The sequence below is a fragment of the Solea senegalensis genome, linkage group LG10, assembly GCF_019176455.1.
Source record: "Solea senegalensis isolate Sse05_10M linkage group LG10, IFAPA_SoseM_1, whole genome shotgun sequence".
Classification (NCBI taxonomy): domain Eukaryota; kingdom Metazoa; phylum Chordata; class Actinopteri; order Pleuronectiformes; family Soleidae; genus Solea; species Solea senegalensis.
This window is the reverse complement of record NC_058030.1, coordinates 25,098,086-25,111,022: the sequence shown is the minus strand read 5'-3', so window position 1 is coordinate 25,111,022 and position 12,937 is coordinate 25,098,086. Positions and strand designations below refer to the sequence as shown.

Sequence of the window (12,937 nt, the reverse complement as noted above, 5' to 3'; positions counted from 1 at the left end):
GTAATGTGACGAGTTAAACATCATTCACTTAACGTTAACGTTACATGTCACGTCCGTTTCATCCATAACAACAAATTCAAAATATAAGTATGTTTATACAACTGTTTTTTCTTTTGCACTAGAACATTCTTTAATGGATTCTCCTGAAAGTCCTACGCAGTCTCCCCAGTCTCCGGAGGATGAGGAGGAGAGGGCGCTATCTGACTCTGAGCTGCTGGATTCTTCTGATGAAGAGGACGACAGGATCGTCTCTGGCAGCAAGATTGTCCGTGAAGAGGAAAATGGGGGTTTGTTGGAGGAGGATGAAGAGGAGGACGAGGAGCAGACGGTGGGAAGCAGAAGAAGAAGAAGTTTGGGATCAGAGGAGTTGGAAGAAGAGGACGAGGTGGTCCCAGACTTTGTCTCAGACCCAGAGGACGAAGAACCTGTAGGTATGGGACAGGAGGATGAAGCCATTGTGATGATGGAGGGAGAAGAAGATGAGGGGGTAGATAGAGAGGAGGGAGATGAGGAGGAAGAAGACAGGGTCATTGACACGCCACAGTCTCCAGACTTTGAACCAGAACAGGTCAAGCGCTTCAATGATGAAGACAATGGAGATGATAAAGACAGGGATGGTGGCTACAGGAAGGACACTTCAGCTGAGCCCGAGACAGCTGAGGTGGATGAGGAGGAAGAGGAAGAGAGGAGAGGAGCTGTGAAGGAGACGAAGGACGACCCGGCCTGTGTTTCCCGGGAGCTGGACGAACACGAGCTGGATTATGACGAGGAAGTCCCAGAGGAGCCCAGCATCCCCGCACACGAGGAAGAGGAGGAGGAGGACGCCGAGGAGGAAGTGAGCGATGACAAGAGCAGCAAGAAGAAGGAGAAGAAGCCAATTCTTCCGCCGTCCCCCGAGTTCAGCGAGTCCAGGAGAATAGATGAGTCGAAAGGGCTGGACAGAGCAGGCAGGAAGAGGGACGAGGATGACGGAGAGATCGACGAAGGAGAGATTGATGTAAGTGAAGAGTGTCGCTCACTTTGAGGCTCATTGTGAATTATAACAGCTGTTTTACATCACGTTGATAATGTAATACTGTATTTAACGATGACTCAACGCTAGACCCGCCCCCTCTTGACCAGACTAGATGCTCATTGGGCCTCAGGTCAGTTTGAGTGTGAGACCTCAGCTTTTTAGTCGTGCTTTTGTCTCGTCAGGATGACGATCTGGAGGAAGGGGAGGTTAAGGATCCCTCGGACAGGAAGATCAGACCACGTCCCATATGCAGGTTCTTCATCAAAGGTCAGTGGTGGTGGAGAGATTTGTATCTGAATGTGTCTGGAAGGAGAAGTCGCTTTTGGATTTGTCAGTGGCTTCATGTTCAATTACAGCAACACAAGCAAAACATGCTGATGTGGTTTATGTGCTTTGGATGAATGTGGCTCCTGAGACTCTATCCCTGTTATTTTAGGCGTCGGGGGCTGAAAAATTTGCAGAATCCTGATATAGACCATGTGAGGAACACTTCTGTTTCCCCCCCAGCAGGGGGAGCCATTGTACTTGATGTGAATAGACTTTTCTTTTCCCCACTGCTCAGTAAAACATGTGTTCAGTAATTTACCTATGAACATATTGACTTAAATATATATGAATATGATTCAAGATTCTGTTTCTGTGCGTAAGTCTGAAAAGGGATAATTCAGGTTTTTTGAAGTTTGGTTCAGGTGCTAAAGTAAAAAAAACAAAAACCTGACCACCAGCAGGTACACAAAGTAATTCAGCCACTAAATTAAAGACTCACCCAGTTAAATCTTCTTCACTTTAAGTCTACGATCTCTATGTCCCATGTCCACGTCTCTATCTCAGACAGAGTTTTCCAACAGGAAAGAGAAGTTTGTGAACCGCTCACTCTCCCACACCATCGTACCATAGAGAACACTTATTAGAGCAGCAAAAAGTAGACATTTGAGAACATCATAATTTCCAGGTTTGACTAACACTGCTCAACACATGTTATTACATGTCATTTATTTTTTTTCTTCCTCTGGGTTTGTCTCCTGCAGGAAATTGTACCTGGGGCATGAACTGCAGGTTCATTCACCCAGGAGTCAACGATAAGGGAAACTATTCCCTCATCAGCAAACCAGATCTCTTCTCACCAAATGGAGCGGCCCCTAGTGGACCACTACCACTCATACCCAACAATCCCTGGGTATGTCTCTAAAGCTTTGCAGCACTGTCTTGTTGTCTTTGTACATTTGTGCAAGACTTCTTACCAATGTTTGCGTTTGAATGTAAACAAACTAAATTTTTACTGTTGTGTTGTAGGCGGGGCCTGCAGTAGAGGAGCTCCCCCCACCCCCTCCACCAGTGGAGCCCCCAGTGGAGAGTGCATGGGAGCGCGGTCTGAGGCACGCCAAAGAGGTACAAATGCCATTGTCTCACATGGAAAGAGGTTTTGCCTCCATCACCAAGTTCAAATGTCTTATTTGTTCTCTTCAGTGTTTGAAATCCTTAGTTCAGATTGACGTCAGTGACACAAAGTGACCACACAAGGCAGCAGAGGATCAGCAGCTCCTGTGCTAAAATCACAAATTTTCTTCTATGGAGTGTGAATTTTATATTTCTGAAATCTACCTAAAATTCCAAAATCTATTTATAATTCCAACATCTACTTAAAATCCCCAAATCTACTTTAAACTCCAAAATCTACTTAAAATTCCAAAATCTACTTATAATTCCAAAATCTACTTTAAATTCCAAAATCTACTTATAATTCCAAAATCTACTTAAAATCTCCAAATCTACTTATCATTCCAAAATCTACTTATAATTCCATAATCTACTTATAATTCCAAAATCTACTTATTCCAAAATCTACTTTAAACACCAACATTTATTTATAATTCAAAAATCTACTTTAAATTCCAAAATCTATTTATAATTCCAAAATCGACTTATCATTCCAAAATCTACTTATAATTCCATAATCTACTTATCATTCCAAAAACTACTTTAAATTCCAAAATTTACTTATAATTCCAAAATCTACTTTAAATTCCAAAATGTATTTATAATTCCAAAATCTACTTTAAATTCCAAAATCTACTTTAAATTCCAAAATGTATTTATAATTCCAAAATCGACTATAAATTCCAAAATCTATTTATAATTCTAAAATCTACTTAAAGGGGACATATTATGCAAAATCAACTTTTTAACCATTTCAGTACTTATATTTGGGACTCTGGAGGCCCTACCAGTCGCCAAAGTGTGGAAAAAGAATACTCAGTCATGTTTTCATGGTCCCTCTTAGTGTAAGTATAGGCGATAAAACACTCGATGTTGAATTCCCTGCGCTTATGACGGCAGGTGAATGTTACCGCCCCACCAGTAAGTTTACTTCGCGAGCTCCACCTTAGCTCCACCTTGCGACAGTGCAGGAAGAGCTATTTATGATTCCAAAATCTATAATTCCAAAATCGACTTAAAATTTCAAAATCTTCTTATAATTCCATAATCTACTTATAATTCCAAAATCGACTTTAAATTCCAAAATCTACTTATAATTCCATAATCTACTTATAATTCCAAAATGACTTTAAATAACATTTATTTATAATTCAAAAATCTACTTTAAATTCCAAAATCTACTTATAATTCCAAAATCGACTTATCATTCCAAAATCTACTTATAATTCCATAATCTACTTATCATTCCAAAAACTACTTTAAATTCCAAAATTTACTTATAATTCCAAAATCTACTTTAAATTCCAAAATGTATTTATAATTCCAAAATCTACTTTAAATTCCAAAATCTACTTTAAATTCCAAAATGTATTTATAATTCCAAAATCGACTATAAATTCCAAAATCTATTTATAATTCTAAAATCTACTTAAAGGGGACATATTATGCAAAATCAACTTTTTAACCATTTCAGTACTTATATTTGGGACTCTGGAGGCCCTACCAGTCGCCAAAGTGTGGAAAAAGAATACTCAGTCATGTTTTCATGGTCCCTCTTAGTGTAAGTATAGGCGATAAAACACTCGATGTTGAATTCCCTGCGCTTATGACGGCAGGTGAATGTTACCGCCCCACCAGTAAGTTTACTTCGCGAGCTCCACCTTAGCTCCACCTTGCGACAGTGCAGGAAGAGCTATTTATGATTCCAAAATCTATAATTCCAAAATCGACTTAAAATTTCAAAATCGACTTTAAATTCCAAAATCTACTTATAATTCCATAATCTACTTATAATTCCAAAATGGACTTTAAATTCCAAAATCGACTTTAAATTCCAAAATCTTTTTATAATTCCAAAATCTACTTTAAATTCCAAAATTTACTTATAATTCCAAAATCTACTTATAATTCCAAAATCTACTTTAAATTCCAAAATCTACTTATAATTCCAAAATCTACTTTAAATTCCTAAATTTACTTATAATTCCAAAATCTACTTATAATTCAGAAATCTACTTAAAATCTCCATATCTACTTATCATTCCAAAATCTACTTATAATTAAAAAATATACTTATTCCAAAATCTACTTATAATTCCAGAATCTACTTTAAATTCCAAAATCTACTTATAATTCCATAATCTACTTATTATTCCATAATCTATTTATTATTCCTAAATTTACTTATTATTCCAAAATCTATTTATAATTCAAAAATCTACTTAAAATCTCCAAATCTACTTAAAATCTCCAAATCTACTTATCATTCCAAAATCTACTTTAAATTCCTAAATTTACTTATAATTCCAAAATCTACTTATAATTCAGAAATCTACTTAAAATCTCCATATCTACTTATCATTCCAAAATCTACTTATAATTAAAAAATATACTTATTCCAAAATCTACTTATAATTCCAGAATCTACTTTAAATTCCAAAATCTACTTATAATTCCATAATCTACTTATTATTCCATAATCTATTTATTATTCCTAAATTTACTTATTATTCCAAAATCTATTTATAATTCAAAAATCTACTTAAAATCTCCAAATCTACTTAAAATCTCCAAATCTACTTATCATTCCAAAATCTACTTTAAATTACAAAATTTACTTATAATTCCAAAATCTATTTATAATTCAAAAATTTACTCATAATTCCATAATCTACTTATAATTCCAAAATCGACTTTAAATTCCAAAATCTATTTATAATTCCAAAATCTACTTAAATTTCCAAAATCTATTTATAATTCAAAAATCTACTTATAATTCCAAAATCTATTTATAATTCAAAAATCTACTTAAAATTCCAAAATCTACTTATAATTCCAAAATCTACTTATAATTCCAAAATCTACTTAAAATCTCCAAATCTACTTATCATTCCAAAATCTACTTATAATTCCATAATCTACGATAATTCCAAAATATACTTATAATTCAAAATCTACTTTAAATTCAAAAAATCTATTTATAATTCAAAAATCTACTTTAAATTCCAAAAACTACTTTAAATTCCAAAATCGACTTATCATTCCAAAATCTACTTATAATTCCAAAATCTACTTTAAATTCCAAAATCTACTTATAATTCCAAAATCTACTTAAAATCTCCAAATCTACTTATCATTCCAAAATCTACTTATAATTCCATAATCTACGTATAATTCCAAAATGTACTTATAATTCAAAAATCTACTTTAAATTCCAAAATCTATTTATAATTCAAAAATCTACTTTAAATTTCAAAATCTACTTATAATTCCATAATCTACTTATAATTCCATAATCTATTTATAATTCCTAAATTTACTTATAATTCCAAAATCTCCTTATAATCCCCAAATATACTTATAATGCAAAAATCTACTTATATTGCAAAAATCTACCTATAATCCCCCAATCTATTTATTAGTCCAAAATCTATTTAAAATTCCAAAATATATTCATAATTCAAAAATCGACTTTAAATTCCAAAATCTATTTGTTATTCCAAAATCTATTTATAATTCAAAAATCTACTTAAAATCTCCAAATCTACTTAAAATCTCCAAATCTACTCATCATTCCAAAATCTACCTATAATTCCATAATCTACTTATAATTCCAAAATCTAGTTTAAATTCCTAAATTTACTTATAATTCAAAAATCTACTTAAAATCTCCAAATCTACTTATCGTTCCAAAATCTACTTATTCCAAAATATACTTATTCCAAAATGTACTTATAATTCCAAAATGTACTTATAATTCCAAAATCTTCTTATAATCCCCAAATATACTTATAATGCAAAAATCTACTTATATTGCAAAAATCTACTTATAATCCCCCAATCTATTTATTATTCCAATATCTATTTATAATTCCAAAATCTATTTATGGTTCCAAAATCTATTTGTAATTCCAAAATCGACTTTAAATTTCAAAATTTACTTTAAATTCCAAAACCGTCTTAAATTTCCAAAATCTATTTATACTTCCAAAATCTACTTAAAATTCCAAAATCTATTTATAATTCAAAAATCTATTTATAATTCAAAAATCTACTTAAAATCTCCAAATCTACTTATAATTCCAAAATCTACTTAAAATCTCCAAATCTACTTATAATTCCAAAATCTACTTAAAATCCCCAAATCTACTTATACCTCCATAATCTATTTATAATTCCAAAATCTATTTATGATTCCAAAGTCTATTTATAATTCCAAAATCTGTTTATAATTCCAAAATCTATCTAAAATTCCAAAATCTACTTATAAACCTTTTACAAAACCGTCACCAGCTGTCAGCCAGACGTCGCCCCCTGCAGGTTGCAGGTGTGTTAAACATCTCCTGTGTTCCCCAGGTGCTGAAGAAGGCAACCATCCGTAAGGAGCAGGAGCCAGACTTTGAGGAGAAACGCTTCAACGTGACCATCGGTGAGGACGAGAGAGAATTCGACAAAGAGAACGATTTCCTCAGAGAACGCTACCGCATCGTCAGAGAGTAAGACCTGCGTCCTTTTACGTTCTTTCTGTCTTTACTTTGATACGGAGGCTGAAAATGAGCGGCACAGCGGTTGTTGTGCTCTCACTAAATCCAAAGTGTAAAGTAAATGAGTCAAAGCACTGTAGTACACGTGACAGGGCTGTGGCACTGTAATGTTACACCAAAAAAACAGAAGACGACGTTGTAAACATTAGATGTAACAAGAGGAAAGAAAGAGAATTAACGTCCATCTGTTTATGTTTTTCGATGTTTCCGTGTGCACATTTAGCGACTCTATATCTTTATTTTGATACCAAGATCATTCACATAGAGCTTGTAAATGCAGAGATGCACTATTTAGTTTGGGTGTGTCATGTTCGAACAGGGACCCCAAAGAGGGGGAAGAAGAAGAAGAGGTTAAGTATAGTATACGTATTCACCTGAAACCCGTTTCCGTGTGTTGCAGGCCCTGATAATCATTATTCATATCAGGGGAACTTGGAGTGTTTGCCAGTATCTAATAATAATGTTTAAATAGTTTTATGCTTCTCCACACTGTTAACACCAGCAGCTGCTGTCACGCGTCACATCTCGTTGACTTCCTGTTTATTTGTGCAGCACTGAGCCCAGGCTGCGTCACGTGTGAACACAAACAAACCGTGACTCATGGAACAGGTTTAAAGTCACACACGCACACTCGCTCTCCCTCTCTCTCTCACACATTCACTCTCTCTCTCTCTCACTCTCTCATATTGTCTCTCTCACATTCTGTTTCACGCACACATACTCTCTCTCACACATTCTCTCTCTCTCACTTTCTGTCTCTCACGCACTCTCTCTCTCACACACTCTCTCACGCACACACTCTCGTGCACTCTTTCTCTCTTTCTCACTTTCTGTCTCTCCAACACACACTCTCTCTCACGCACTCTCTCTCTCACTTTCTGTCTCTCACACACTCTCTCTCACGTACACATTCTCTTTCTCTCTCATGCACACATTCTCTCTCACACATACTATTTTTAGTACCTGCTCTGGTGAGGTGACTGCCGGCCGCTGACTGGTCAGAGTCCCATCACAGGAAGAGACGTCCCACACACAAATCAAGCCGAACAGCACCTGTAGATCTGTAGATCACTTAAAACTACTAAACAAGCCTAACAATGTGGGTTAATCTCCAACAACTACCAGGTAAACCTCTATATTTAACAGGAGTCTGTGTATGGAGTGGTGTATTTAGGGACAGCACCACCACTGCCGCTGTAGTCTTTGGAGTAGGAGGCTCCCAGCTTCTCACTGCATGCTACTCCCTTGTAAACAAACCCAAATTGCAACTACTGTAACCGAACGACACAGCTGCTGAATGATTGGTTGTTTGCTTGTTACTGGTGACGTTCGGGGATATGATAGGATGTTTCCGCACGCTGCGTCCGCCCGTCTGTTGGCTGCTTGTGTGTCCAGATGCGCGCACTGTGGATTTGTTATCCTGTTGATTATTTATATTAGATAAACATAAATTAATGTGCAAAGGAAACTGAATGATTTTTTATATATATATATATATACACACATATTTATCATACCAAACAACATTATATGTAATTAATAAGTTTTTATAACTTGTACAAATACATTGCAGTTCATAAAAATAATAATAATCAAAAAAGGCTGCAGTGTTGCGATAATACTCGGAACCGTGATACCTTGTCTGGTATAGTATCGTGGTTACTCATTTTGGTATCGTGGCAACTCTACTCTGGAGACATGTGAACAGAAATTAAGCCAAACAGTGCCGAATTGTAGATAAATTAAAACTACTTTACAATCCTAAAAATGTGGGTCAATCTCCAACAACTACAGAAGTGTCGTGTAAAGTCACTAGTCACTCGTATGTTTGTGTGTGTGTGTTGCGTATAAAACAAAGTCACCGCATAAAACAAGTCACTGCAGTTTCACTCAGCCGTGCAGTGATGACGGCGCCCACGTTAAGTAGGTACTTTTTTGTAGTGGAGATGCAACCTAATCGTGCCGTGCCATGCTGTGCCGTGGCTAGGCGAGGTGAGTAGAGCCGGTGGAAATGTGCCAATTCTCTCTCTCTCACACGCACACATTCTCTCTCTCTCACGCACACATTCTTTCTTTCTCTCGCTGTCATCTGTGGACACACAGTTGTTGTTTTCTCAGTTATTGATGATTGTTAATGATACACGTGTGTGTGTTCTGCTCACACTTGTTTAACCCATTGGTCCAAATGTGTTCATGATTCTTTTCACTCAGTCTAATGTGTTGTGTTTTTACAGTGAAATGGACTTCAGGGATCCTTTATATAGGTAAGACTTGATAACTTTCATAAAACTCCCTACCTGTCACTTTTAGACTCTTGTTTCTTATAGTTACAAACGTTTGTCAGACCTTTCTAAGAGAGAATTAAGAGTAAATGAAATGGGAAATAAAAGTGACCTATAGCTGTGAATGTATTTCTGTCTGCAGTGACCCGTATAACGACTCGTACTATGACTATGAAATGGAGGCGCTGTGGCGAGGAGGCCAGTATGAAAACTTCCGAGTGCAGTACACAGAAGCTCCACTCCCTTACCACTACAACGTGAGTTTCCTCCAGATTAGGATTCATCTGTCAGTTCTTTTCTCTTTTGATCAGTGGAAATGATGAAGTTTTTCTTCAAGACTAACTCAAGTTGCACACATCTTAAAAGTGCAGTGTTATTGAATAACCATTCTTTTCAACTTAAAAAGCATTTTTGGAAAAGTAAACTTCTGTGTGAAAACAGATGTAAGAATAAAATGATGATAATAACAAATAAAAATAAAATAAATATCGCCTGGGGCCTGGCAGCATAAACACAAAGGCAATCACTTGTAAATCAATGGCAAGCTTTTCTTTGAAAACAGAAGCATTTCTGCCTGTTTCTTTTTTCATCTGCCACATTTCCAGCCAGGCTAAACAAGCGCTCACTGTGTAGAGAGGTAAGCCCGTGTGGAAATACCCACTTCTCTCTGTCCACTCTCTGAGCTAACTCGCTATCCGGAGCCTCTGTTAACTGCTCACCCATTAGCCTCTCCACCTGCACCAGCTCACGTTACGTGTGCTGCTGTTTCTGCGCGCTGTTGATCATGCGGCGTGTAAGTGCATTTGACAATTGATACAGGCTCACCTCGACATAAAAAATAAAAATAAAAAGTCGAAATGTCGGGGGGCGGGGCTTGTGGGATTTTCATGTGTATTTGTGATCAAGTAAACATCATGAAGTGTGCTACACAAAAGAAAACCGCATCTCACCCAGTCAAGATCCTGCACACTGGACACAGTAGCTCTGCATCCCTGCCACATCCGTGTCAGCGGAGAGGGCATGCTTGTGTTCTTGAACAAACACCAGGCCAAAATGGTGAGATAAGTTCACCTGTTAGAGATCCGCGGTTGACGGTTACACCCGCGGACGTCAATTATCCGCAGGGCGGGTGGATTATTGATATTTAGCAGAGGGTGCAGATGACATCACATCTCTGTCACCTGTTTTACTCTCACTGCTGTTTGATTTTATTTGTGATTAGATCAGCATGATTGATCTTTTTGTTTGGTCACTGCTTTGATGTAAATATTGTCATGCCAAGTTTTTGAGCCTAAAATAAAGTAGTGCAGTGTAGAATATGTTCCACCCTCTGCCCCGCTGCTTAACAAAAAAAAAAAAAGGCAGACAATTCGACAAAAATTCGACACGGGGCTCGACAATGGACTCTCAAAATGCTGTGACGTTCCCGTCCCTAGATTAATTAATTAATTAATATTTTCTCTATGGGCTTTGGTGTGGGAGAGTGAGCGGTTTACAAACTTCAGTGGACTTGTTGATGAACTGATTATATTTTGATCAAAGGTCAAGTTGGGAAAATGTTTTCCTTTTCTTTTGGTCCAGTCTTTATTTTGTATTTTTATTTTAAAAAATGTATCAACAAATGTTGGATATGTGTTTTGTTGTTTTTTGCTGTTTATTTATTTACTTCATAACTGTTCAAATCCACCTCGACAGGAACGTGATCGCATCCGCGACCCCCAGGACCGCCACAGGGACAGAGAGCGCGAGAGAGATCACCGCGAGAGGGAGCGCCGGCAGAGAGAGAGGGAGCGAGAACGAGAGCGAGAGCGCGAGAAGGAGAGAATCCGGCGGAAAGAAGAGTGGGAGAGAGACCGGATGAAGAGAGACGACAAAGACAGGCCGAGGATGCGACCTCCTCGAGACGCCAGGGAGAAGAAAGACGAGGACAAGCTGAAGCCACGCTCTCCGCTCGACTTACCACCAAAGTAAGTGAAGTCTCTGCTTGCTGACGCAACGTCAAACACTGTCGACCAACATGTATTGTTATGCAGTCATTCTTCCAAAATCTACTTAGAAAGTAGGAAATATTCACATTTAAGAAAACTGAATACCCTACTCATTTGTCGTGTTATTTGAAGCGTTGTGATTCGAGACGAAACAGCCAATCTAAATTTATATAGTCTCCAATTGGTTGATTTTGCGGCGCATTTGTAACGCTGTGCCAAGTTGAGCGAGCGCTCGGGGAAAGCTGAGCGTGCACAGAAGGGAGCAGGAGTTTGTGAGAGGGTTATTGCATGGTAAAATGAATCATTGCAAATGCATGCATTGAGCACAGAATATATTTTTGTTTGCTCAAAGGAAATTATGTTTTTCTCGCATATCATTTCTCTTCAAAATATATTTTTCTGTGCTCAAAATCTCACTTTGTTCCTTCACGAATGTGGCCCAAATATAACACCATAACTGTCGAATGTGTTGAACAGAGGAGTCTGCTGGATTTAGAGACGGCACTGCTGAAAGCCGGCGATGTCGTTCTGGAACTGTATAGTTGAAGTGCTATTTGTAAACCACTCACTCTCCCACACCAAAGACCATAGAGAAAACCAACAGCTGCCTGTGGTCACTTTGTGTTAATGACGCAATCTGAACAAACACTGAAGTGACAAAATCAGACATGTGAGCTTAGTGATGGAGGCAGCAGTGGATCAACAACTCGTGTGTGTGTTTACAGACTTCAGTTTCCTGTCGGAAAAGTCTGTCTCACAGTGAGAGAAAGACGTGATCATGGGACGTAGATATTGTAGACTTATACTGACGTAGATTTTATTGCACATGTCTTTTGCCTGGATAAAGTGTGTTTTTCCTCGAGTCACCTCTGGCAGCCGTGTTTTCATCTTGTCTTGACCTAAATGCCTCAAAGTTACTCTCAGCTGCAGGGGGCACTCACAGCACACTCAGCACTGGACTTTGATGTCACAGATTAAGCAGTTCTGGAATTTCACTCGTCCATTTTGTCCGTCTCACTCTGACGTTGCAGTCATGAACCAGTTCAGACTTGCTCGTTTCTACTAAAATCACTTTGATAATGTTACATTATACCCGCCACTGTAATCCTGTCTGGATTATTAAATTCATTTGCCAGTGTCTGTGTTTTAACACATTCAATCGAAGAGATTAAAAGATGATAATTGCATAGTCCAGGCACCAGGATTAATTTAAAGGTGTAAATTAAAAGCACTTTTGCTTGTTGAGGTGTGAAATGAAGGTTGCACAACACTGAACATGTCGGTGTGTAAATGCCACACTCACAATAGTGTCATACCTGCACAAACACACACACACACACACAGACAGTATGAAATCTGCCACAGGTTGACTGACGAGTCATGTGACGCGTGTGAGTGGAACCACGAGTGCTGCGGTTTCCTTTTTCCTCTCAGGCTATGGAAGTTTGTGCAGTCATCTCTGTGAAGAATTGTGAAACTGAACAATAATTCATAAATTTTTCCATGTCCTGCTCGTCAGTGATGAAGTGCAAGGAAATATCCTCTGCACGGGAGTGCAGCAATACTGATGAAACAAAGACTCGCACTGATACTCTCAAGCATTTGTTCTGAAAATAAAGGCGGAAAAGATGCAATAAAGGGCTCAGCAACATGGGAAAAATGCGAATATTT

The 12,937-nt window shown here is 37.6% G+C and overlaps 1 protein-coding gene across 3 annotated transcripts in view; it reads left to right on the top strand.

Moving 5' to 3' along the window:
• Positions 1 to 12,937, top strand: part of zc3h18 (zinc finger CCCH-type containing 18) — a 38,370-nt gene that overhangs the window by 5,147 nt on the left and 20,286 nt on the right. For all 3 annotated transcript variants that reach the window (XM_044036036.1, XM_044036035.1, XM_044036034.1), the window contains exons 2-9: positions 123 to 997; positions 1,198 to 1,282; positions 2,044 to 2,192; positions 2,309 to 2,404; positions 6,809 to 6,948; positions 9,231 to 9,260; positions 9,421 to 9,535; positions 10,974 to 11,245. In XM_044036036.1, coding sequence (XP_043891971.1) covers positions 134 to 997; positions 1,198 to 1,282; positions 2,044 to 2,192; positions 2,309 to 2,404; positions 6,809 to 6,948; positions 9,231 to 9,260; positions 9,421 to 9,535; positions 10,974 to 11,245 — 1,751 coding nt within the window. In that variant the 5' untranslated portion in view covers positions 123 to 133. The remainder of the gene's footprint in view (positions 1 to 122; positions 998 to 1,197; positions 1,283 to 2,043; positions 2,193 to 2,308; positions 2,405 to 6,808; positions 6,949 to 9,230; positions 9,261 to 9,420; positions 9,536 to 10,973; positions 11,246 to 12,937) is intronic.